At 42.6% G+C, this 27,436-nt stretch overlaps 1 protein-coding gene across 1 annotated transcript in view; it reads right to left on the bottom strand.

The window, feature by feature from the left end:
- The window catches only part of LOC306964539 (tetratricopeptide repeat protein 28-like), a 116,621-nt gene extending 89,486 nt beyond the window's left edge, over nucleotides 1-27,135 (bottom strand). The window contains exon 1 of the mRNA XM_079558587.1: nucleotides 26,392-27,135. Coding sequence (XP_079414713.1) covers nucleotides 26,392-26,418 — 27 coding nt within the window. The 5' untranslated portion in view covers nucleotides 26,419-27,135. The remainder of the gene's footprint in view (nucleotides 1-26,391) is intronic.
- Nucleotides 27,136-27,436: the final 301 nt, after the last annotated feature.

Here is a 27,436-nt window from a genome sequence, read left to right as displayed (position 1 = left end):
TCCTTACAGGTCAACCCAGCGGCATTGAGGATGAGTCAAATGCAGAGAACGAATTTTAATAAAGTACACCTTCACTTAACCATAACTCGTTTATTGAAATATTTTCCTGCCTCAATATATCGAACTTCAAATTTTGTTATTTCAAATATGCTACTTAGTGGATGCACTTAAAGAAAGCATTCATGTATTTCCTTGAGAAAGCCACATGAGAAAAGTAGCTGAATGGCTGGAGTCAAGTGTCAGCTGACGGTAGTGAGGGAACACTTCCTGGACCTCTGGAGCAGAAGAAGCAGGAGCTGCTCTCGGCTTGGGACGGATCTCCGGGATGGTATTTCCGGAATGTTTAACCAAAGCCTCGGAAAGCTCATGGGACGCTAAAATTATACACCCCCGCTCAAGGCTTCAAGCAAATCTGCGAACGGTTACTCGCCACTCAGAAGAATGCAATTTATGTGTCTGTTTACCAACACAAGCACTTTGTTCTCAACCCCGGGAGGGTCACGTTCCTTCAGTAAGTCAGTTTCAATACTCTGCCGAGGTAAATACTGTGTGAAAGTGCTCCCACACATGGGCAGTGAGTGTGATGGAGGAGTTTTTCACAGACTGATCAAAGAGAGGCTTTCAAAGTGGAGCCTGTGCTGATCCTCCATTCACATGACGGTTCAGCGCGCACAAGGCCTGACGTCACACGAGATCACGACACTGAGCAGGGATCTGGAAAAACAGCACAACTATTATCTCAGCTGATGAAGACGTGACACTTGCACCTTCACCCTGTGACACTGCAAAATGGCGGAGGTGTGCAAACTCCCCCAGATTTCTATTATGGCCAATGAGAGCAGGGCTGTACGGAGTTATTAATTACATGTTGTTGAAGAGCAGAGAGGGGAACAAAGAGGAGAGAGAGATGGCACTGACTGTCATTAGAGTAGCAGAATTAGTGGCTCCCACCCTCAGGGCATGCCTCTCAGACACACGTGTCATTAGCTATCCATTCTCACCCCCTGATTGATGCCCCTCTCCTAATACAGCCGTGCGTCACTAATCATTTCATATGAGTCTACATGCAAAATTGAGAAAATTGACTAGCCATTAACCAATCATTTATTTCAATGGGACGGTTTAAGCGTCTGGCACCTACAATCCTTGAAAGTTCACTGTCACTTGCATTTATGTTTGTTGGTTATCTTCATAAAAATAGATTTACGGCAGTGAGAACATTATTTATTTCAAATGTGCACAGTCCAACACTACAGTGTAAGAGAAGACCAGTGTGTGTCTTTGGCCTCAATCCAAAGCCACACTGCGGAAACTTCCACTAGAACAATTTAACTGTTGCTAAACTCGAAATGTAAACATGCTGTCGATAGCAGAAAATGCTATTTGTGCAATTGGTCATCAGTAAAACATTTGGTAGAGGATCTTGTGTATATAAACTGTGCGTTTGGCTATATGTTGTCAAAGTAAAGCAGCAGCATCTTCATGGAGACAAGCTGTTGATGTCCCAACTCCCGCTTCCAAGCAACTAGAGTATTTTTCACCAATAAAAACACCCAGGATGAAATCATGCTTGGTGACATTAAGCACTATAAGTAAGTAAGTGCTTTATTTGTCATTGTAAAAGAAAATAGTCCTGAGCCGCTGCGACTGAGCCGCTGCGACTGAGCCGCGCTGCCACTGTGGGCCAACTTGACCAGCATGTTTTTGGAGGTCGGGTAAACAGTAGCACCCGGAGGAAACCTGGCCGGCTGCCTTCAGTCTCCTCTGATCCTCTGAACTGCACTGCTCAGCTCCAACTCCTCCTTCCTCCTGCGCAGCTCCCTCCTCTCCACAACAGTCTTTCACCATCTTCTGGGAAGAGCTCAGCAGTTAATCTGTTTTATTCTCCAGTGAACATCCATTAGCCAGAACAATAGAAGGCGTGTGTGGCTGTGAGTCTCGCCCGGATACCTTCTCGTTTGTCCCTTTTTTGTTTCCTGTAGCGCCTCTTGGGACGCTCCAATGTGTTGCAGCTGTGGGGGGCTATTGGTGCCTCTTCCGTGTTTCAGTGTAGCATATACAGTATTGTATACTGTATACTGACACATCTCTTTGTCTCAATAAATCTTCACAGAGTGAGATTCTCAGGGTGTTCAGTGCAGATGAGTGCCTTTTAGTCTACAGAAAATGCACGGTCAACTTTCTGGCCCCGTTGTCAGTCAGTAAGACAGTGGCCTTACTTCACGAGAGGAGCTGAATGTGTGTGAGAATGATAAGCTGAGACTGGGGGAATCCTGGGAAAGCAGTGAGGCGTTTGTGAGTAATCTGACCCAGAGGGCAGGCTTAGACTGAGCCATGTACTAGAGGACAATGAGCCAGAGCAGTGCGGAAACTTACACACAACCAGTTCCCTCAAATGACTTTAGACATGCTTTCCTCCGCAGAAAGATTATGCCGTTCATCCCATTTTTATTCAGAATATTTACATGTGTGAATATGAGTCTATATGGTCTGATAATGGCATTTTGCTACACCTCCCTCTTGCTATCAGGCATACAGCTTCTCAAATGTGCTCTCTTTAAAAGAAATCAATTTCTACAGCTTTGAGATGAGAGAGCAATGGAAAATACATTTGCATTTCCCGTTTTAATCTGCTCCCTCAACATGTTTGAGAAATTGTGCTGCCGCAGCCAAATTTAATATATATTGGCCTCTTCTCCTCACACACAAATGGGCAAAGATAAACACATAAACAAGGCTAACACGGGAGCACACCACCGAATGGACAGACTGTGACTGTGAGGGATGAGGATTGACAATGTGGCGGGAGGTAATCGCAGCCAGGAGAGGATCAAATATGTATGAAGAAAAGGCATCCTCCTCCTGATCCCGGGAGGATAGTCCACACGTGTAATCTGTATGCTGTCTCTTCTCACACCCCTGTCGTCTCCTTCAAACTCATTCACCCAGACGCAGGTTATTTGTGCTTTTGAATTGAAAGATAACAACTGCCGACAGTACATTCGAGATCCCTCCACTCAAAGGCGCGCCTCCCCTGCGTCATGGTTAGGAGCTGTCTGTAGCGCTCGCACCACGGGTTCTGTCCGCTATAGCTTATCGCCCTCCCTTAAAAACTGCAATCCCACCACTCACGGTAATTTATGCAGTGATTTATCCCAGCACATCTCGTGACCACCTGTCATGGGGAGATAGCATTTGTGGTAGTATTGAACCAATGCAATTACCAGGCAGGGGGTCTGAGGTCCAAGCAGCATCTTAAGGCTGAGCAGGCTTCCCACCTTATTACTGTGAAAGCTACAGCTACGACAAGCTCTGGTGAAGCCCATAGGATAGGATAGCATTTCTCTAGGGGAGTAGACATGACGTATGCACTATGCTGCATCATGCCGTACAAAAAAAATGACAAAGAGAAAAATCACAGAGAATAATATGGTGTTGTGAAAGCATGTGTGAAAGCTGCCGGTGCCACAGATGGCCACTGAACTGCAGAATGTTGCCATCTTCCTAATGGGAGCCAGTTTAATTGAAAATCCACTTCACTGTTTGAGAGCAAACAATCCATTGCAAAGGAGCTGTAGGGCACTATTCTGTGGCTAAATAGTTAGCGGTGAAAAACCAAATGAGGACAGAGCAGGAGAATAGCCGGAGGAAGACAGAGACATAACATAACACAGAGACAAGGAAAGAATAAAATAGGTCAGTGATACAGATGGAGGATGGGGAATTGCAGATTGGACGGAGATAAACCGGTGAATGAACAGAAGCTGGAGGAAATAAAAGAGAGGAGATAGAGAGCGCTTCGAATCGAGGGTGAGAGGAGCAGCTAAACTCCTTGCTCAGCACTGTTCTTCAGGCTCAATTTTCAGAACACGATTAGTCTGGAGTGATGACGTGTAATGGCCCAAAGAGAAGAGACTCTTCCACTTGTTTGCAGTACTCACTGGCACAAGGACATACAAACCGTCTTTCTTTCACAAAAACAGTTTACAACAGTAACATTGATAGTCCCATTTTGCAAATATTCACTGATTGCAAAATCGTATGCTTAATCAAAAGAGCATCTGAATTTTAAAAAAGGAGAAATGTGAAAACACGTACTGCAGATAAGTGTCACATCTTCTGGTAGAATTGTGTGTTATTAATGTTTGAAAACGAAGTTGTCTTGTACGCAAGCGGCGTCTTTTCACAGCCGCAATGCAAATAAAGGAATGCATAAATACGAAAAACATGGAAGAAAGGGGAAGATTTGTCCATTTCCTCAGGGAATGTGACGGCTGGTTGACACAAACATAAGCCTCGCTTCACTGCAAAATACGGCAACCAGCCCCCTGCAGGGAGCTGGGCTCATGATAACCATGCACCAGGGCTGAGAACAAAGAGGAGGCAAAAAGCATGAATACATCAGGAAGAAAGCTAATTGACTCCAAAACACTTGTGAGGGGTTTGGGGTATGTGAGCCTGCACATGCCCTCGCCAATCTCATTACGCTTGCCTTTTTTCAAAGTACAACCTCATATTCTTTCACTTGTTTCTTTTAAACTACACTCCATTTGTCATCTCTGCAGGGTTATGCCAAGGTCCATTTTTTTGTTGCTATAAACTTTGTGGAAGCCAACTTAAAAGTGCATAGCTTAGTTTGTGCTTGCATTCATCATCCCTTACCCTTGCAGCAGACAGAGTGCAGTGTGGCCACTCCCTGACCTCATGCTGTGGCTTAGTCCCAGACACAGTGTCCTGGCTGTACCCCGGAGCCGCGGCCTGCCTCAGAGCTGCGCAGCAGATTGAGTCTGTCTGTGTTAGCGCAGCGGTGGCTAATGCAAATACAATCCATCTGCTAATTCTAATCCATTCACCTCCAATAATGTGCACGCACAGGCACCGATACACGAGGCAGAGTGGGGCACTTCAAACATGATTATTTGATAGCATCAGGATTATTAGAAAGCCTTTGCACTCCATCTCACTAGATCATCGTGATCATGATAAAACACTATCACTGAACTGATTCACGCCCTGAATTACAGTATTCGAGAGGTGCAGAGACGTGTAGACAGTCCCGCCAATGTTTCACAAAAAGCTGTAGCCTGAGGAAAAAGATAAAGTTGAAGTGTAAACACGGGAGAAGGATCATGGGAAAGCAGCAGTTAGGGGATGCTAGAAGATTAGCTGCGGTTAAACAGAGCAGATACATGTACTAAATGTGCTGCAGCGTTGTTAAGCTAATCACACACTTCCAGAGGATTAGCCCATATACTTGTGTTGGGGGAACCCTTGCAGCTCATGTAGTTATTATTGGCCTGAGACTGACTGACAAACACAGAGTGCTTTGTCACTGTGACTTTTTTGTCAAAAATTCACCAGAAGGGAAAGAGCTCTGACCCAGTGTGGCTCAGAGATATCGACCAAAAGCTCATTTGCAATTTGCATAGCCAACTGTGCAGTTCTTCCTCACATCTTTTGTCTGTTTTAGCTTAACATGGAAGAAAAAGCTCACAGTGCATTATAAATGAGTGTGTATAGGGTGCATGTGAGTGTTCATGGATGTGGGGTACACAATAGACTGAGGGAGCCGATCCCTGACTTTGCACATCACATGCATGCTGGATGAGTTCTTTCCCATAATCTCATTTAAAGCCCCTTCACACACCATAATTCAATTCTCTTTTCTAGACAATGACCATGTCATCTTAATCTGGCAGGTAGATTATACAGCATCCCACACAGGACTGCTAATGCTGAGGAAAATGCTGGGCTATTGTACACTTCTTCAAGGTTGGATAGCCTGCTATAGATTGCTTTATAGGATTGTTTCTGCCACTCAGTTTTTCACCACTGTGTTTTTTTTTCCATCTTTTTTTCACCACTGTGTTTTTTTTCCATCAGTGAAGAAATCTTGCTCTCCATTTAAGATTTATTCTTGCTGTGGCATTTATTTGTTAACCTTTTCCAACCCTAGTGACTTGCTGTGATGAATTAAAATTTGTTAATTTATTTGAACAGTAACATTTGTCCCTGATGTTGAATTGAAAGCAGAACTCTGCAAAATAAACTAGGTTTACTGAGCAGAGAGCAGGCCTACTGTGTGTTGGTGTGGCTGGGGCATAAAGATGTGCAGTGAGCTGGCAAAACTTGCATCTAGCCAATAAGCTACACCTCCCAAGTGACATCAAATGGAAATTGAGCCAAAACAAAACCGATTCATTGGTATTTGTACAAATACTCTAGATATTGAATCAGATTTAATTAGAATTTTTAATCTGTGACAATAATCAGCTACAATGTTGAGATGTGGCAGGTGTGTGTAAACTGTTGTCTCGCTGTGTGGACCTGATGCTGCCCCATCAGCCTCCCCGGCCAGCTCAAACGGATTATGGCTAAACCACTGAGCCATAACAGGGCCTATAGGGCCTCTTTCATACCTTAACCACTTATCCCACTTTGATCCACCTAGCATGGTTCCCCAAACTCCATACAACACATCTTCTGTTTGTGTGCGAGTAAATCTGAATGATAGCTGAGGGATATAAAGTTAATTGGGTGGTCCCTGTGAAATCAAACAGCACAAATGAAAAGATAAATGTGTGTGAACAACAAGTCCCTGCTGAGTGATCCCGTTCCAGCTCTACGGTCCGACATGCTCTGGCCCTCCGAATCAAAGCCAGAGCGCAGCTTTACCCCTCCCATTCCTCAAACATCAGTTCTTTTGTGCTGTCCTGCTAATGAAAAACAGAAGCATTCCGAACAATTGGACAAATAGCAAACAGATACAAACCAAACAAATAACCACATTAAGAAAACAGCAATAGCAAGACGATCATAAAGACTGCATTGAGTTGACATTCTTGTAAGAGGACCGTAACCATCTTCCTCAGAAACATCAATAACACATATCCGTGTGACAGCCGTGTAGTTTGAGAAACAAAGCACAAGAGAAAGCCACTACAAGCTTTTGTGTTTAAGACAAACTCAAGCGAGCATGCTCCATACTAACATCGTGCGGCGTTGCTGAGCTCAATGAGTGATTGCATCAATAGTGTTCCTCTTTCATCCTTTGCTACGTCTTCGGAAGGAGTACATTAGAGAGTGGAGCAGTGGGTTCCCGTGTGCCTGCGGGCTCTTCCTGTGGAGGTCTTCTCCTACCCTGATCAATCCCCTGTGTCCCCTTTGTAGGTCGGCCAACAGGCCAGTGGAGCAGACAGGCCCAGTCACACATGCTTTTAGCTTACTTTGGTCTTCCTCCGCTGACCAGAGGGGGACTGTCTCCAGCTGGACAGACTTCGCCTTGCTGCTCTTTATCTCCCCTGTTGCAGACTGCAGTTGTTTTGGGCGGACATGGTGCAGTATTGTCTTTGCCATACAAGAGTGAATATGGATGAGCAAAATACAGGTTCTAAGAAAAAAACTGAAATAATCATTCAAATAGTCAAACAATGTATAAGTTTTACACTGACTCTGTGTTTTATTACACAGTATCAGTGGGCAGCAGTAAAGATGAATATTAAATGAAGCAGTACATGTTTTTTATCCTCCTACTAAATTTAATTCAGTGAGAGAGCGTTTATTGTCTTTGGGCTCAAAATTGGACAGAATCCCCGAAAAACTGCTGAATAATCTGGTTCCTTCCCAAATATTTTTTCGTTGACTGCATTTCCTGACACGACTGCCTTGGTACTAGCACTGTATAGGGAAACTGCCAGTATATTCAGCACATGCGAACCTCAGGAGGACTGCTGAGCAAGAAGTGTGTGGAAGTCTATTGTAACTTCACAGAACAATAGTGAGTGTGCGAGCCAGTGGTGTAAAACTGTCTGTGGTTGGACCAGGTGTCTACTGAGGGAGTCCCCGGGGTCCTTTTTTTTAAAAGACACGCCTCAGTTCTCACAGCCGCTCTTCCCTGCTTCTGAAGAGGGAGCATATCATGAGAGGAAGACAGAACGGCCAACTGGAGATATCCCAATTGATCGAGCGCAGCCATAGTGGCGCATGAGGGGACACACACAAACACTCTGTAAAGGCAAATATAGAAAACACATCATAAATATGAATGAATGTGAACCATATAAAAGACACAAAATACTTATTTAAAACAATATGCAAATCACTGCACAATGGGAGGCAGATGAGTTGCTGGAAGGGATAAGCCTTAAGGAATTTTCTGAATTTTTCATACAAGATTACATTGAGATGGAGGCATTATAGACAGCATTCAAGATCGTATCAGACTTGCATATGTAAAACAGCATCCCCGACCTTCAAAAGGACATAGAAATGACCTCATTTAAAGATCCACGGGTCTGTGAACAGGAAGGACAAGACTAAATATAACCTCACACTAGATTGTGTCTACCACAGTTGTAGCCCCAGTCCAGCTCTCGCCATTACTAAAAAGACAGCTGGCACTCACTCATGTTTCCCCCACTGTGAACCGAGTCCCACCGCACCTCGCAATGTCAAATGCCCCGTTCAGGCGAGCCTAAATATTTTAACAGTACATGGAGAAGGCAATCTCCTACAACCACTCACATAAAAGATTTAATACCCCACTGACATGATATCTAGTCAGCAGAGAGTTAGTCAGGAATGAGGAAGTGCTGTTAGAAGAATTGTGCATTCACGGCTAAACGCTACAAGGACAACTGTGTGGAGACCAAGATACCCAGCGCAGCCAAGCGTAGGTCAAAGTCAAGAGCAAGGCTGAAATGCACAGGACAAGGTAAACATCTATACAAACATTTATCATGGCCCAGAAGTGGAGCAGAGAGGAAGAGCCTTGTGAATCCCATCAGTCATGGCTTTAGAGACTAAGGTTAAAACTACGCCAGTGCAGTCTCTCTGCAGGAGCAAGCAAACAAACCAAGGACAGAGAGCTTTGCAAAAGAAAACACGGCTTATACTGTAAACACATAACTTCTCGTGCTTAAATGGACTTGGGAAGGCATTCTGGGGAGTTATATAGCATTTTGTGATTCTTCTCTCACAGTGACATAGCAGTGTGAGGCTGATGGTCTGCAGTAAATGGGAGTGTGCAGTGGACACAAAAGGGGTCAGCGTGTATACAGTGCATTCCATATAAGGAGTGTGATACAGATGCGGATACAGGAGGTGACCCAGCGCAGTGACAACCGGGGGACGTGCCTTGATTAAGAATGCTGGTAAGAGTGATAAAGTACCACCTAAATCCACCCACATCCCGTGACCCTGCAATAAGTCAAACACCAACGACAAGCGCATGAACCATAAATAATCCTGTCGGAACTTAGATTGGAGCAGCCCTTTCGTGGCCCAAGTTTAGATTTATTTTTCCCTCTGAGGTAAAAGTAAAAAACAGGTTTCTGGACAGACGTAAAAGCAAGAGTTTAACCACAACAAGTGTTGACCAAATACGCGGATGCTTATTTGTTTGACATTCAGCCAAATCCCAACCTCTTATTACAATCTCCGCCTCGCCTCGGCTCATGTAATCAACCAATACAACAAATCGTGTGAGGTTAGCGGAGCAGGTGCCACCGCAAAGCCCCTCAGCACCCTCGGCCTCTGAGCCAATATTCTTCCCTAATTTGAATGAAAAAATCTGCAAACATTTGCTGGACCATTCAGGCTAATGTCCAATCTGTTGCTCTCTGACACTGTGCCATGCATCTCATTTCCATTCCTGAGGCGTTACTACCAACCTGCCAACACTTTAGTGTCATGTGGCGGGACTACAGAGAGGGGAAGGCGGAAGAGAAGCAAGCAAGCAAGGAAAATATGCTTTTTTATGTGTGCATGATGTGCAACCCATTTGAACAAACCATAAAACCGCCAATGCAGAGGTTTTGCAGAATCATAAAGATTATATATGGAAAAAGAGAATTTCAGTAAAATGTATTAAAGTCAAAACTTAATAAAATCCTATCCAAAGCAATGTTAATGTTTTTTGGCAGTGCTCACATTAAGCTTTCACTGATGACCTTGTATCATTTGTGTTGAAGGCATAAATATCTGATATTTGTATTGTGCACATTCTGGAAACTCCATATACCATGTTTATTACATGACTTTTTAACTTTTTAGACTAAACTCCAAGGGGGAAAGTCCCTATAGCACAAGCATTCTCAAAGCTCGTTTTCATTTCTCGTGCATTTTAAATCTGCACCTAATTTTACACCACTGGCAGATAAGACATGAAACTTGCAGAGAGCTGACAGCGGGATAAACTCCCCGGAAAAAAGTCATAAATGGAAAAAGCGGATGGAAGAACACGGCCCCATGACGATTTACCACTTTTCTTTCATGTAAAGCAAGATTTCCCTCTCAATTTCCCTTCTTATTTCACCGCCGTCCTGGAGATAATATCTGTCTCTTTCTCTGTTCCGAAGCCATGATGAGGGTTGCATAAAATTAGCTTCTTGATAGAGGGGAACGTGTCCGGGGGCAACACAGAAGCCCCTGTTTCCAAAGAGGTTTCTTCTTCTTGGCACGCGCGGCTCGTCCCACCCCCTACCCCCCAGTCACAACACCAGATCAGATAGAAAAAGCGACGGCCTTGTTTAAAATAGGACCCCATAGACATTCTTCTGAAGATTTGAACAAGCGGCAAGAAGAGAAATACAAGGCTGGAAACTTTAAACATGTCACTGCGATGACTACAGAAGACATTCACACACTACGGTCCAGTAGAACTCAGGAGTGCCTTGAATATTTGAAAACAGAAGCCAATAAATACATTAATCTTACTGATACATCATGGGTAAATCCTAATAAACACTGCAGATAATTCCAGGTTCCATGTTATAATGCTAGATTGTCGACTCGGTACAAATTAGGGTTAGGGACAGGGATATGGTTATGGTGGTTGGAGTCAGGTAAAGGGTTATTTACACAGTATTTTCAGACAAACTAACTCCTAGATCTACTTCAAAGCAGCAGCGTCTCCCTGGTGTGGAGCAAGTCATGTACCGCACCCAGCAAAGTTTACGAGTCAAGTCTGAGGAGAGGCCAGCCCACTCACAGTAACGACTGACCAACAAAAACATCTGTGATTATCACCGGAGTGGAAATAATGAAGAGAGAGCATAGACGAGAGCATAAAAACACAAATGTAAAAGCACAAAGAATGACATGAATAGTGTGTATTATATTAAAGGAATAGTGTGTATTATATTAAAGGAAGAGGCCACCGTTTTTACATACTGAGATATGTTCTTACCTTAGCTTAGACGAGTTGATGCGTACCTGTCTGGTCTTTGCGTGTGTGGTCAGTCACGCAAAAAGACCAAAGATGTTAGCATTTAGCCTCTCCTCTCCTCTACGTACCCCTTTTATCTGCTTAGAAAATCGTCTGACTATACATGCTTTTCAGTATGTGACTTTTGTTGTTATGGCGGCCAATTTGAATGCCGAAGTAAAATTATGCAGTACTAAAACATGTAACAATGGTTGACAGTTGCTAACCGGTAGCACGCTAATGGGTTGAGCACTGAGCCTCTGTTGACATGACAAACTGTAAAAATCACAGAGAAAGGTTTTTTGTTTCCTCTTTGATGGGTTAATTTAGTCTGAGGAGTGAAGCAGATCTTTAGTAAATCCTGCTATAGCTCGACAGACAGAGCTGCTTCGTCTGTGCCACATTTGCTGGTTATATCATATAAACATACGCTCTGTTTTAACTGTTATCTTCTCGAGCAATGATCACAAGTACATAAAAATGCCACTGTCAATCAGTTGTCTTTCATTTTCATCCTGAGTAGAGATATTGTTGCCTGTTGTAGTACTGCATAATTGTACTTCGGTGTTCAAAATGGCCACTGGAACAATGCGTGATGTCATTGGAAACGCATGTATACTTGGGATCGTGTAACTACTCACGTACCCGCATTTAAATAGGGGGAAACGTGGAAGAGCCAAGAGAGGCTAAATGCTAGCACCATCTTTGGTCTTTTTGTGTGACTGAGTGCACACAAAAAGACCAGACAAGTAGGCATCAACACGTCTAAGCTCAGGAAGAACATATCTCTGTGTAAAAACGGAGGCCTGTTCTTTTAAGTAGCTGAGAGCTTAGCAGACCTCAGGACTTGTTTTGTCCTCATCCTCTGCAAAATAATGCATGTATTTGTTGTTACAGATGAGGTTTGTTATATCTGTTTGTCTCAAGATCTATATTAGTAAAAGCCATATTTGTTTGCTCAATATTTAAAGGCACACTGCGTAACATTTTGGACTATACATCCTCCTAATGACCCGCTAAACACAGAAAATGCTATTACTGCAGTGGATAATCAAAGAATGGATTTGTATTAGAACCTAACATATTTAAATCTTCAAATTCTTTAGTCACATCTCCATGGAGACGTACCCACTCCCGGTGAAGTTACAGTCATGTCTTATATTAGGAGAAGCGAGCCGCTCATGGCAAAGCTCATGTTTGTTTGTACTTAAGAGGTATTTTTCAATGCTGAAAATATCTGGCAAAAAATAAATGCTTGAATTTCAGTTTTATTTACTGGGCAAAATTAGACGCGGTATGGCTTTAAATAAATCAATATGAGGGAAAAAAGTGTGAAATGTGAAAACTCCTGGCCTTGGCACCGTTTTGACACTACAGATCTACTACAACTAGAATATTGCAAAAGTAAACAACCTGCTCTAAAGGAACAGAGGAAAAAACACAGGGGTGATGCTGTCATCTTTTGCCCTTCATGGTGTAATCAGACAGGTCAGAGCCGTAAATGCTTCATCTACTTTCTGCTTTCCCAGTCCAATTACAAGTTGTGCGCCTCCAACCACAGCCTTCCGTGCTCTCCACGCTCTCTCGGCCTGTCAGATTCTGAGACGGCGGCGGCGCGGTGCAAATATTGAAGGTCGGTCAGTCGGCGCACTTAACCTCACTTCCCCAACACCCGGGCACTCTCCCCGAACGTGCCTTTGATTGGTGTCCGTTTGAAAAGCAGGGGTTTGCACGCTCGAGCTGGAAAGATCAGAGCCTATTTTTTTGTCTAAACTCCATGGTTGAAGCCACTTATAACGGTTTTTCAATCAAGCAAAGGAGGTAATATGTGTGAAGTAATCTGGGCTGGGGCACGAGAACAAGTCATGCAATATTCATACACACAAACTAATGAAAGCCTAGATTAGCCTACATATTTACAAGGGGTCATGTGGTGTCGCACACATATTAAAAGTGGGAAAACGGGTTTGCATGAAATATTAGAAATAACACGCAAATCTATCCATCTCTATAGGAAGTATCTGTCTGGGTTAATGACTTGGGTTTGGACACTGCCCCTTGTGATATAAAAAGGTTCTTAAGCCCACATCTGTACTGGGTTGTTATCGCATGTAGCCTCTGATAAAAGATCATTAGCTGCTGATGTCCTTGACACTAAAACAACCCATTACGGATGATGGCTTGAGAACCTTTAATGGGAAACTCCTCTACTGCTGAGAGCTGACACAAACACTAACTCTTGAGAGTATGATGTCAATGAATTAATTCAAATTTAATGTACATTTTAAACAGATGGCATATCATAACAGCAATATATTTTTAATGTGCAGCCCTAATAGAGAAACCGAGAATGGGTTTATAGATTAAGAAATCAGAGCGATAATGAAGTGCAAAAGAATCAAGGAAGAAAAATGGTGAGGTCAATGGGACATCTCAAAGACCTTGAACATAGCGGAAACGGGATCACGCGATAAAGAAGAGCCAAGTGGAGGTAGCACTTCTCAAAAGAGATTAGGGATCATCTGCATTTTGGCTTTTCATTCATCTTGCCGTAATCATTTCTCGCTAAAGGGCCCAGACAGCAGCCCCCCGCCCAAATGGCAGCAATCTGAATGAGTGATCTTGACAAATTGGGCAGCTCAGGGAGGAGAGGGTGCTGCTTTGACTGAGTAGATGGCTGCAGACGGTGGGATGTCTCGTGCAGGACAGAGATATAACTGTAATTGGCTTCTTTCCCTAATCTTCCTCTGCGAAAACTGGAGGGGAAAAGGGAAGGGCGATTTCCAACAGACTGCTGAACCAGCAAAACCGGTGACCAGAAAGTAGCCTAAAAATGTATGGGAGCCTACTGTATAATTTACTGTATGTATTTTGAAAAATATAATCTTTTCTTTCCCATCCAGACATATAAAAGAAACTTGAAATAATTAATTATAGTATATTTTCGCTATATTCTTTAAATTGTTTTATCATTTCTTTAATAATCATTTGTATCTCTTTGCTAAAGCCACACTGCATTATATTTCCCAGTGGGTAAATACAAGCATTTATTTTATTTTCTGAGTCGACTTTACTGGGACATCACTATCTTGTCTCCATGGAGATGTTGCTGCTTTGCCCACAGGAAACCAAACATTGAGTTTATAGATTAGTTCCTCTTCCATATGCTTTGTTTTGATAACACTGTACAAAAGTAGCTCTTTAATGGCTTAAATTAAAAGTGAATAGGACAGTTTTAAAGCCGTGACTGTGAGGAATATGATCCGAAGTCACTATTTTATCATTTTTGTTCTAAATAGTCCTTGCGTGTTTGACTATTATAGCGTGTCCTATTTTGGAAAGTGCTGCATTGTGAAATCGCAAGTAATTCTTAGTGGGTCACAAAAGACTTAAACACTTCAAAGTGGGATTAACGTGTGACTGGACATAGCAATTCCACACTGGCTAACGTCTTACCAAGCATTACCATTATATGTCAAACATGAAGTTAATCGTGGGTTTAGTTTGAAAATATCCTTTGACCTTTCGAAGAGGTCCCGGAATTAATTTTCTGCTCCACAGATATCTAATTTTATGCTTTTATGGATTTACACATCCACTCTATAATGGGAATATTTCTTTTGGTTTAGAAATGTCTGTCAGAGTAAAACGCAAACTGCTGGTTTTATTGTGTATGTTGCTGCATACAATTGGTTCAGGAAATGTTCGTAGCCCCCACAATTGATTCCTGTGTTGTCATGTTGAAGTCTGATACTAAAAAAGCTACCATTATTGTTTCTATTCCAACCCCAATGACGACTGACCGAACTCATTGATTTCTAAGCCACCTGTGGCCCCTTCTCTTCTAACTGGACGAGCCTGTAGTCCCTCCTCCACTGTCCTGAAGCTCCAGCAAGGACAGGACGCTAGCTCCACAGCCCAGCTCTGTTTGCAGAGGGATTCTCATCTGCCCTGGGCCATCTATAGCCCATCCATGGAAGGGACTTGGAGCGCTCCTTCATTGTGGTTCTCTTTTCTCTCACTGGGTTTTTGTGATTTCCCCCGCTACGAGGGAGGGTCCACCAAGGCAACAATCCATCTGCTGCATCTGTTGTCTGTTTCACTGCTTGATGTCTGTTAATGCTGGTTTCCAAACTGTTCCTGTTCATAAATCTGTAATATTGACTTTATACAGCCTTGTAAGGCGACTACAAAAACAATTTCATTTTATGTAAATCAATCAAGACTATTTTAAATCATTTTTGGGCTTAAATAAAAGTTCTATCTAAATAATTTAAAGGAATTTGCTTCAGACAACCACATTTTTGAATGTTCAAAAATAACACAGCTACGATTGATGGAACAGGTCTACCGTTGTGTAAAGAGGGACACACTTTTACTTTTTAATATTTTGCCAAAATGTTTAAAATTCAGGTGTTTAAGTACATGCAGGTGGACATCGGTGTAGATTCTTTACTAATATAAAGATGCATGATTTTTTAATTCTTCCTCAGAATAAAACAGAAGTAATTAAAGAGGATGGAGAGCTCTCTGAAGCCATATGTGATGCATTTATAGACTACATTTTCTTTTGGTCTCACAGGGAATAGGCGATTCTTCTAGCAAAATGCTGGGTTAGCAGGTTACACAATTCTTTTCTCTCTCACCTGCTTCAACTTTCCCAAATGAAATGTGAGAAATGGGCCAATTTATAGCTAAGGGCTGTTTCCTGCTACGAGATGCACACACAAAAAGATGGAGTACAGTGGGTACGCAGAGATGGAGTTTGAATTCCTACAGAGAGAAAAGATGCAAGAGAGAGAAAAAAGAGGAGGTGCCGGCGCTAATATGACTGTCATCTCGGAGGATAGACAGAAGTGCTGGGATTGCAATTTTCGGCCCTTTAACTTCTCATGCACAAAGAGACTGGAGCTTGAAAAGCAGCTCTTGATCTTTCCAATCAGCCGCCACGACAAGAGCTACTCAGATATTCAACAAGCCGAAACAAAAGCGGTTGTCAGCCCCCAAGAAGTTTTCCGGAGTCTGAGAACTTTTGAGAGGAGTTTGGGAAAACACAGAATGAACAATAGACACCGGGACAAGAGCGACGGGAGGCACGAATGGTCCTCAGTTTTGGGGTGAAATAATGAAGCAGCAAGTTGCAATTTCTTAGAGTGCTTTTACTCATTGTTTATCGGTTCCTTTGTTTGGCCACAAAAAATGAATTGCTTGGGAGTGCTAATGAACCATTCTGCCACATTTAATGCTTGAGCCAGAATTAGTTGGAGGATTAATCTGTTGTGCATGTTTTGGGGGGGAAGTGGGAGGTCGGAGCATCAGGAGGAATCCCACACGGACACATCGGGGAGAAGACGCAAACTAAATCATAGCCTTCTTGCTTTAGATAAGAGCACTAACAACTCTGTGTTTCAACGTTTACCCTGGTACCTTGGCCCTCGTCGACTTTTGAGTGCCTACATTTGTAATTGATCACACACAGTTGTAATGGCTGCACATCTGTCGACAGCTCCAGACTGCAGCTTTAAGGGGATCACAGTTAAAGGAGGCGGAAGTGGGCGGGCAACAGGGAGGAGTATCATTTATGCCTTTATACCTTCACCATGTCTCCTGGGACCAGTTACATTTTCATTTGATAGGAACTGGAAAAACACCATCTGTAATTGGATTACACAAGGCCAGTTAGAAATAGAAAAAAAGTCTGACTTAATTATCTCAAGCCATATTCTAATCAGGATACTCAACTTGCCTTTTCTAAAATTCAGATGCAGATCCTCTCAAATCCACAGGGATTCTCCATCGCGCACAGCCTCTCAAACAAGATCATCTGATGCTAATTTTCCAAACAGGAAACCACTTGAAGATGCGTCCTGATTGAGTCAACTTAGCATGTGTATCAATGGCTAATGAGAAAATGGCTCCAATGCATATTGAATGAAAGGTAGACAGGATGCTGGTTTCATTGTTTGACATACATTTCCTGAGATGAGCAGTTCCTACTTGAGGGAGACAGTTTCCGTCAAAGAAAAGGCCAGAGAATTAAATGAGACTCTTTTTCTAGCAGGGGGACAAGAGGGTGCCGGAGCAGTCTAAGGGTGTTGCATCTCCATTATCTGTCAGGCTGCCAGTCCATCTGTTTATCAGCCACACGGCATTCACAACACGACAAAGTCCTCTCAAAGGGAACACGTGTCAGATGTACAGGAAAAGATACGAATTACACACTTGTGAACAGTTTATAGCGACCAGTCATTCACCAGTCCAACTTTAATTAGCACTTAAATGAAAAGCCTAGTGTTTTCAAAGGCCTTTCAGACAGACATCAGATTGACAGCTCAGCCTTGCAGCCTTTACATTTGTCTCGTTTTGACACATGCAGAATATATTTCTACTACAGAGCTCTAGCAGATAAAATCATGAGAATTTACGAATATAAAAACATTTTTTGACAAGATGATTTGCTGGCAAAAGGTGAAACTCATATTTCAACCCTTCTATTGAGCGTCCAATGGGTTTTTGTGAATATGCTCTAAAAAGCCTGCTTTGATTGACCCTGGCATGTCACATCACATAGTACAGTATTAAACATTTCAATAAACTCAACATCATCAAACATAGTTTAGTTTGAGCAAAACTTCCCAATATTCTCTGGCCAGAACATTTTCTGCAGTGCCAAAGACAGAGCGCGCTGCACCAGCCAGCCTCCCCGGGGCGTGCCTATATGAGTGCGTCAGAGCCACCATCACAGCAGCTGCACCTGCTCTGCCTCAGGCCTCAGCAGCATCCGCACAAGAACAGGACCAGGCAGCAAGAGCTCTCTTAGAAATGCATTTGCAGGAATACATGTCAACAGCTCTGCTCAACCCAGCTGTAGTGAACGTTCTCATATAATGTCAATTTATATGGCCTGCATGTTGATAGCTTCTATGCCTCTATTCACAACAGCATAAATATAAATATAGTCCAAGATGTTGAGCAGAAATACAACCCAGAGCCTCCAGGTGCGTATTTGTGAGCAGTCGTAGACACAAAGCCTATTACCTGAATAGCTGCTCGGAGCTGACGGACATATGCAGCTGTGTACATTGACAGACTGAGAGATATTACATGTTCAAATAGCAGACAGCACGGTTATGGCACAGTAATGTCCCAGAGGCAATGTAGTAAAACAGGGCACTGGCCAGTAGCAACAAATAAGTGGCAGTCAGTCTCTGAAATGTAGAAGGTATCATTCAGTATGACACAAGGCAGTGCAGAGTTACACTGGACCTAATGGGGCCATAGTGCTGCAGGAGCCAGCACAGTTAGGCAGCTGTACACCTGGCACTGCGGCTGGTCACTGACAGAGACAGCACTGTTACACACATGAGGCAGGGGAACAGTAATACCTGATGTACGTCTAATGCAATTTCACACCTCAGGGATTAAACATTTAATGGTCTTTGGTTTCACGGAGTAGTTATCTATTTATTTTACACTCCTCATCAAAACAGCTTCATTGCCGTAAACAAAGTAGCATCCACTGGATTCAAATTCATGATGCAGAACATGCAAACAGGTGGCGAGGGCAGTACACACACATTTACAGCTATAAATACAGGCATGTGCTGAAATAATGTGCGGACAGTGCAGGGTCTGGCAAAGCTTTGCTCAGTCTCATATGGTTTATTTAAACAGTTAAGAAGCTGCTGATGCTTGTAATTTCACAGCGTAACAGAGCACTCTTCAGGTGCTCAACAATATGCTTTCTAATATGACCTGTGACCGCAGTGTGAATAAATCAAGACAGAGACAAGGAGGTGATACCAGCTCTACGCAGTACAGCCATCACACACACAGGTGTATTCTTTGTGTCTTAGCTGTGTCGAAACAACATAAAATAAATGCATTTTTCCCTCTGATAATGTAGCTTGCTTAATGAAAATGCATCCAGAACTGAGAAACTTTTATAAGCTGTAGTATTCCGGGTGAGATGCAAAAAGCAAATGATGCTGGAGATAATTTCAGAGGGCAAACATTGGGGGTGGGCCATAGTCCTCATTACTGAATCTATCCAAGTCTGCCTGTCAGTCACCACCTGTCTGCATGCCTTATTAAGGAAACAGCATCAGAATCCCCCCTAGGACGCAAGCCCCCAGAGCTGGAGCTTTTCTGGCCCACATTTCTGTAAACATAGGGGTGACAGAAGTCTCTCAGTACAAGCTCATATAAATAAATCTTAACTTACAAGAAGGAAACACAGATAAACAAACCTCCACACAGGGGAAAGGCACAGCCGCTTGTGCTTCCTTCCTGCAGGATTTTAAAGCCAAGTGTGAAAAGCTTTCGGGGCTGTTGTTTGCTACATGCAGCATTGGAGGGAAAGCATGGTGAAATAGGACCATGCGGGTCATAGGGGAACTAAAACAATGTGCTTTGGGCTTGCAAGCTGCTGCGACCCCTGAAGAAACCGGATTATGGCTTGGTCGGTTATTTCCATTTACAAAATAACTCTGAAACACACAGGAATCACACCTGCATCACATTCAGACCCACGCTGTTTTAATTGTAAGATAATTGTCTGGCTTTTTAATATCAGTAATTATCAATAATCTTCTCAAGTGCGGGGATGATGATGGCCACTTATAGGAGCCAGGACCCTCGATCCTGGAAATGGAATGTGTGGCCCTGGCTTCATGAAGGCTGCAGCTAAGCCTCGGACACACTCCTGGAAAATTGAGCCTTCAAAGACGGGCTTACGAATCCCATCTCTGACAAAAGACGGGATGGAATTAGTGGGATTTAGGGGCATCACTACGAGGCAGCCTGGTATTAGTGGTGCTCTTCACACGTCCACATCCAGACTGCATCGCGAGCCCCTTTAGTGCACAAAATGTCACAACAAGAACCGCATAGGAGACAGCTGCAGCGCCTGGAGACAGTGTAGTGTCTATGTCTGGCCCACTGGAAGAGGTCCAATGTGGAGCTATGAGGGAATGCCGGAATTTGTGCTTTGGCAGCTGTACACTGATAAATGTTGTAAAACAGAGAAACTATGCATGTTTGGAGCGGTTATGTCTAGTGGCATTGACAAACATGATTGGAAACATCTTTATGCTTTAACCCAGCTAAAGTTTGACTCGAGTCTTCCTTTCGCTTGCATGACTGGGTACATAATACAGCGGCTTAGGCACTGAAAAGAATGAGAAGAATGGAAGGTTTTAAGTCCCGCACAAGTCTGTTCCACCTCATGGCACAAGGAAATGTGTTTCTATTGATGTGGTCGATCAAGTTCGGGGCTGCTTTCCCCGGCGGAGGTAACCACGGCCTGGCACCTAATGTGTCCAGGGAGCAGCTGACCACACCCCTGGAACAATGACCCCAATGAACTACATCACACGTTGATAAGGCCAACAGGGAAGGGAACGGGTTTAAGTTCGGCAATGCTAAAATCACAAACACAGCAAGTATTTAAGCAATGCCAACCATCGTTTACATTTTTTATTGAGAATGTAACTTTTATTTTAGTTGAGCTGTTCATTTTTCAGTCTTCCCTCCCGGACATGCTTAAAGTGGGAACAGAGAGCTGAATCTTGATATTAATATGTGAATCTAAATCGCAATTAATACTGTTAAGATTAGGGATGCATCGAGCCGATACAGGAAAAAAAATACGATATTGGGTATCGGCTACAAATATCTGATACCAGTTTTGGCTCTCAACGCCTTAAAAACACACGTTTTATCACCTAAATCTAAGCGAATATGTTCATGCTGTATGACATGGTGGAGAATTCAACCGCTGAGTTAGTTGTAAACCTCCCCAAATGTATTTTTGATCGGCGCGCAAAATTCTGTGGTTAGCAATAGCATGCTAGAGCTAGCGGAAGCATGCAAATGCTAACGAAAACAAATCAAGGCAGGGTCAGAAACTATGATAGAAATACCTAAACTAGCCTAACAAAATAAAACAACCACCGCTGAAGCCAAGTGTTTGTATTTTAGTTTTTGAAATAACTGGTCTCACATATTTGTAATGATCAGATCACTTCATGTGAGTTGTTTATATTAATGTAACCTAAAGCCTGTCATATACCGAAGGATATTTAGTGTAGAAAAGTCCTCCTTGTTAAATGTTTATCCAAGAGTTTATCCATAGATAAAATCTATAATTGATCTGTAACATGACAATAAAATATGAGTCTTTTGGTATCGGTAAATATCGGATATCGGCAGATTCTCAATCCCCAGTATCGGTATCGGTAGCAAAAAAGCTGGATCGGTACATCTCTAGTTCAGATAAATAAATAGATTTTTTGTGTGTCCTTCCCCAGCATGTGAGTCTTGTATAGGTTTCGGTCTTTCCCAAATGCTCCTGGAGGTGTTTAATAACATGCACTGTGTGAACGAGATCTTAATGCAGAACATAAATTGCCAATCACAATTAAACATTTTCCCAACATTGTTCAGGCCCAGCTATGCCAAAGCCAAAGGTGCCGTGAGATTTGGAGGATAATGTTACAAATGGACGATTGCACACGTGAATCAATCTCTGCACTTTCTCCCTGTCACCCAAACATCTCTCTCTCCCCTCACAGCGGCACAGGCAGGTCCCAGATAGCAGGATTAATGTGTAGCACAGCCCACGCACTATTGTTTCGGCTGTCGTATTTAGATATAGACTCCCGGGAGGGCCACATGTACCTCGCACCCTGGTGACACAATAAGAGCGAGGAAGGCCTATAGCATTCCAGGAGCTCCTTCTTCTGCCCTCCATCTTTGTCCAGGCTTCCCCAGCGGACAGCGATATGGACTGGGTTAACGCCGCATATATGGCACATAAATTCCACGCATATTGCTGAGTCGTTGTTCTCCGTATACCTATGTGACCCCTCTTCTTTTTTTTTTTAGATCTTCCCAGCCCACAAGGGGGGAGGGATGGTCTGGTGGGCGAGGGGAACGGACACATCCCGTTCCACTCAGCACGCTGCACCGTAAATACAGCGCGGCACCAGGAACAGCAGGTGCTATCAGCCCCTATCATTAATTATCCTCACTGCATCACTCTGGGGCCTCTCACTCCAAAACTGCACATCTCTATCTCTGCACCATCTTCCTTCTCTGCAGACCACTGCCCCCACCGGCTTACAAATTCCAGCCATTTATATTTTGCATTTGCAGACACCATTATTGACATTCCAGCGCTCTTCTTTCCCCCCCAAAAAATCGGTCAGGGTATAGGATGAAGAAGAGAAGAAAAGCATGTGATTATACCAGCCTACTTAAACACAGAGCAGTCAGAGCCATGAAGAACAGCTGGCTTTTACCGACTCACTGTAACAGATTGCTAGATATTAAGCACTATAAGTTCATAAGTGTTTAAACTCAATTAATGTGTTATTGCAGCACTGTTACCATAGAAAACATTTCATCAAGATCCAGTTCACAGTGCCCTGATGCAATTACATTTGGGAGAAGACTGAGATAACCTACTTCAAAAATCCCATGCATTTCCGAACGTGCTTGTAGACAACACGGCTAGAGTACGCCGTAGTTGATGCCTAACAAGGCCACACGGAGGCAGTCAACATTAAAATGCCCAAATATGTGCTAATTGCACTGAAAATGCCATATTGATTAGATTGTCAGTGAATCGTAACTCATTCAGTGCATGACGTAGCGTGAGTTGAGTTTTTTCTTTCTTTTTTGTAACAAAGAACTAATCAATTCTGCGCTGTCACTTATAAGAAAGAAACAGAGTAGAGAAATGTCAACTATAAGCGGCATCGTATTTAGAAATTATCCTGAAATTGGCAGATTTTTAACATGTATCGATTCAGTCCTTATGCTCCTTGACATTCTGCAGTTTTTCCCACTAAATGTAGCTGAAATCCAGTGCCAGGCCACAGACGTCATAGGGGCTGTTCAGACTCTGGGGGCAGAGATAGCCCTCTTCCTCCACCAAAGAGCTTATAAGTAGCACTAAATCAAAAAGGCTCGAGAAACTCCCTGAGGTAAAAGCCAATGAAAATCATCAGAGATATAAAGTGTGGCTGCGCGAAGTGAAGTCGTATCTCTTAAGGTGGCCACAGAAGGAAACATTAAACAGTGATGCATTTACAATGTGAAGGCTTTTTGTGAAAATATGGGTGAAAGGCAAAGCAAAAAAAAGGGTCTGAACATTTCTGTGTGTTGAGAGATATATGAACAATAGGGTGGCATGATAAGAGAAAAAAATAGCAACCATCTTGAATAGTCTGTGGCGATGAACAAAACAATTGTGATACCTTAATAAACCATATCAACAATAAGCTCTATTACACTTAAAGGTACACTGCATAACATTTGGACTACACTGTTGCCATCAGTACAAAACATGCTCCTAATGACCAGCTCAACACAGAAAATGCTATTACTGCAGTGGGTAATCAAAGAACGGATTTGGATGAGAACCGAACCTGTTTGAATCTCAAATTCTGCTGACTTTAGTCACATCTCCATGGAGACAAGCTGGAGACGTACCCACTCCCGGTGAAGTTACAGTCATGTTTTTGGAGAGCTGAGCCGCTCACAGCAAAAGCACATGTTTGTACATTTATGAGGTATTTTTCAATTATGAAAATATCTGTCATAAATGCTTGTGTTTCAATTTTATTTATTGCGTCAAATTCTACGCGGTGTGGCTTTAAATAAAAATAACAAGTAATCTGTTTTTTCATCAAATTGTGTCAAAACAAGGCAAAAAACTAATCAGGAGCAAGGCCATAATTAAACTGCATTAGAAAAGTCATGAGTAAAAGTAACATGTGCAATAACCCCTTTGCAGAATACACACAGTAATCCCTGTATTTACATCACTTACCTGCGTCACTTTATCAACCACTTGCACTATGATTGTAAACCTGCAATGCTTACACTGACTATAACGCTTTTTTGTTAGTCTGTTTACTTATTATTTACTGTTTACACTTTTTGTTCCCACAAAGACCTTGGTAGTCATTGTATATAAGATATCACTATTTACTATTTAATTGTTTTTTCCTCACATTTCCTGCCTATTTGCACACCCTGAGTGTTTCTAAGAGCTGAATGTAACAAGTCAATTTCTCCATTGTGAGATCAATAAAGGCTATCTTATCTTATCTTATCTTATCTTATCTTTAAACTGAACTTTTTGCATTTCAGTTCTAAACTCTCTGTGTTTGTGATACTACGCAAACTAATATTATCATAATTAAATAATTTGGCGATATATTGTGCAGCCATAATTGACAATAAGAATACATGATGGCCCGCTCATTCAAACACTCACAGACACAATAGAATAGACTCATTCAACTCAGTACACTGGCTTAGTGTGTGCACATGAGGTAATAGACAAAAGATGGAAAGTCAATAAAAACTGCCCCTCTGTACATCATCCTCATCTGAAGTTGGCAGCAAATGCAATTTTACCAATAGATCACCCAACCATTTTGGATTTCTTGTTTGAGCTGCGAGTGATTGCAATCAAATTAAAATCAGTTTTATGGTTACAATCAGAATCAGTCTCTCTTATCATCAAGAAAACCCGTCAACCCTGTATTTCAAAGTCTGCAAACATGCTCTTAAATGTATGTGATTCGAGTTTAGCAGTTTATATTTTAGTCTTCTCTAAATGTCGATGCTCCTGAACCTTTTTAAAATGTGGAATATAGACTGAGTTTAAATGATATCTGACAAATCTAATCAAAGCCGCAAAAAACTTATCAGGAAATGTGCAACTACACATTTCTCAGAATGGTGTAGCTCTATTATCTCTTACAACATAGCAAACCCTGCACACTGTGGAAACTAGCAATGTATTTACCCACAATGAGTTGCCTGCTTTCTCACAAAATTTGGAAAACACTAATTTCACAACATATTGAAAGGGAGAACTCCAGAAAAATCCATACAGATCCCACTAAAGTTTATTTGCAACTACAATTGGAGTTTGAAGAGGAGGTAATGAAGAACAGGAAGTCTTCAAGCGCACACATGTACACACGCACACGCCCACAACACTGATGAATATGTCATAAGCCAGAATGCTTTTCAACATCACACAAAATAATGTTGTTGTTTTTGTTTTTTTTAGATCAATCCTGGTGTCCAATGTGTTGTGAAGCTGGGTAAAATGCTGTAAGAACTCATTTACACGTGAGGACACAGCTTCTTTCATGTTGTTTTCTGCTTGAGCAAATATGACCACAATCACACAATCAATGCTGCTCTGAAGGAGGGTTGTTCAGTCCTTAAAATGGTTTCTCAAAGCACACAATGTTGCAACAAACAAACAAACAAACATCAAAGCAAGCAGTTATTTTTCTCCCTGCTGATGAATGGAGACTAAAAGATTGTGTGATCATTTATTCTCACATAGCATCCACATTACTCATAGTCTACTTGAACTGTTTGTTTGAGACATGCATTTTCCTCTGACAAACAAAAGGCACGTAATCAGACCATTGCACATTGTCAAATCTACACCACATGTAGCTAACAACAGTGAGAGGTATTTAAAACTAGCTTAAGGTTGCGATTGGAAAAAGTCGGGTAGTTTTTCACACTCAGACTGACACTACTACACAGTGCTAGATTAGACCAGCTGTCTTCTTGTAAGAAAAGTGCCCCCTGCTGGTAGAAATCCAGAACATGTTCATATTCATGCTACTACTTTTTTTTATGGATCCCAGATGAGTTTCAGACATTTTCCATGTTGTAATACTCAAAAGCAGCGAGGTACAGTATAATATATAAGAATCAAACTTACACCAGAACTGTCAGTACAATATCCACAAACGTAAAGGGCAGTGACTCATAACTCACATATATGATTGTGACTTTTCACCATATATAGAGCAGGACGCAAACACCACTTCACACACAATACAGTAAGTCCAATCAAAAGTTATGTATCTACAGTCCCCTTTACGACCAAAAATATCCCCAAGACGCAATTAATGCTACGATCAAAACTTTACAATACGTGCATAGCGACTGAACGAGCTGCTTTGGTTCCGTTTGCGTCAAATGTGGAGTTCTATTCGCTGGACCGTCTTTCATCTATGGTGTAACCACACGAGGAGGAAGGAGACAGTCTGTGACTGTGACCCACTCCCTGTCTCCAACTTGTCAGCTGCTACAAACCGTTATTTTCTCATAAATCAACGATCATTTGGACATACCTTCTTCCGGGGCTGCCATTTCATCATATTTGTAAACCAAAATGGAACAGCATTAAGATATTAGATGAGAAGGGAATGTAGATTCGGAGATATCCAGAGCGCAAGTCATGCTCCCTCTCGACTTCTCTCGATTTTGCAGCAGATTTTCTCCAAGAAGAGATGCATGATGATGTGCGAGGCGAGGCTTTGCGGCAGTTTAGTTCAAACACAGTACAGTCCGCAAAAAGAATGAGGCGATTTAATCCACAGTTTGGTCCGGAGAACACATCAGAGACACATAGCGCCGACTGACAGTAACGGGAAGAAAATGTTTCTGTGCGTAAATCCAAAGTATGCGTCCTTCGTGGGCACGCTCCCTCCTTAGTCCTCGCGCGGATCAGGCCAGAAAAATATGTTTTCCTAAACTTTTGTGCGGACGCCGTGACCCCTGTTAGAAGGTTCAGACCGATCTTTAGTGCGGCGCCAAGGTAGAAAAAACGCGGAGACCCCAGCGGTTCAGTTTGCCAGTGTCTGAAATATAGTTTTGGAAGTGGATAGAAAGAGTCAAGAAGCAAGGCAAAGACAGCGCGAGCAAAAGATTAGTAGTCGAAGGAGGAGGGGTACACAAGAAGGAAAAAATCCCCGGAATTTGAGCGAGGAGCTGGAAGGATATCCTGATTCCTTCAAGAGTAACAAACTGGACTACAGCGCTCAGATGACTTCCTTCCCTGCGCTCCTCCAGGCTCGCAGCGCTGTTTGGGAAAAGCTGTGGAGGCGGCAGGGTCATAGCGCCGCCCGCCCGCACCACTCTCCAAATGTGCGTTTTACTATTACGCTCTGCTGACGCTGTCATCCAGGCAGGGCAGAGAGGGAGCTTTGGTTTCTTTGGGCTTTCAAGGTCACTTTTCTCCATCCGCCCTGCTACAACCGCATCCTTCTGAAATGCACTAGTTTTAAGCATTATTTCTTTGTAGTCTATTTCATCATCTTCTTTAGGTGTGATACATTTGCAACATGTTTGATTAATGCAGCATCACTCACACATTTCACACATTTCCTCTGATCT

Source organism: Gobius niger (assembly GCF_951799975.1).
Source record: "Gobius niger genome assembly, chromosome: 1".
NCBI classification, from domain to species: Eukaryota; Metazoa; Chordata; class Actinopteri; order Gobiiformes; family Gobiidae; genus Gobius; species Gobius niger.
The sequence above is the reverse complement of the archived record's forward strand: the minus strand, read 5'-3'. Positions and strand labels throughout refer to the sequence as shown.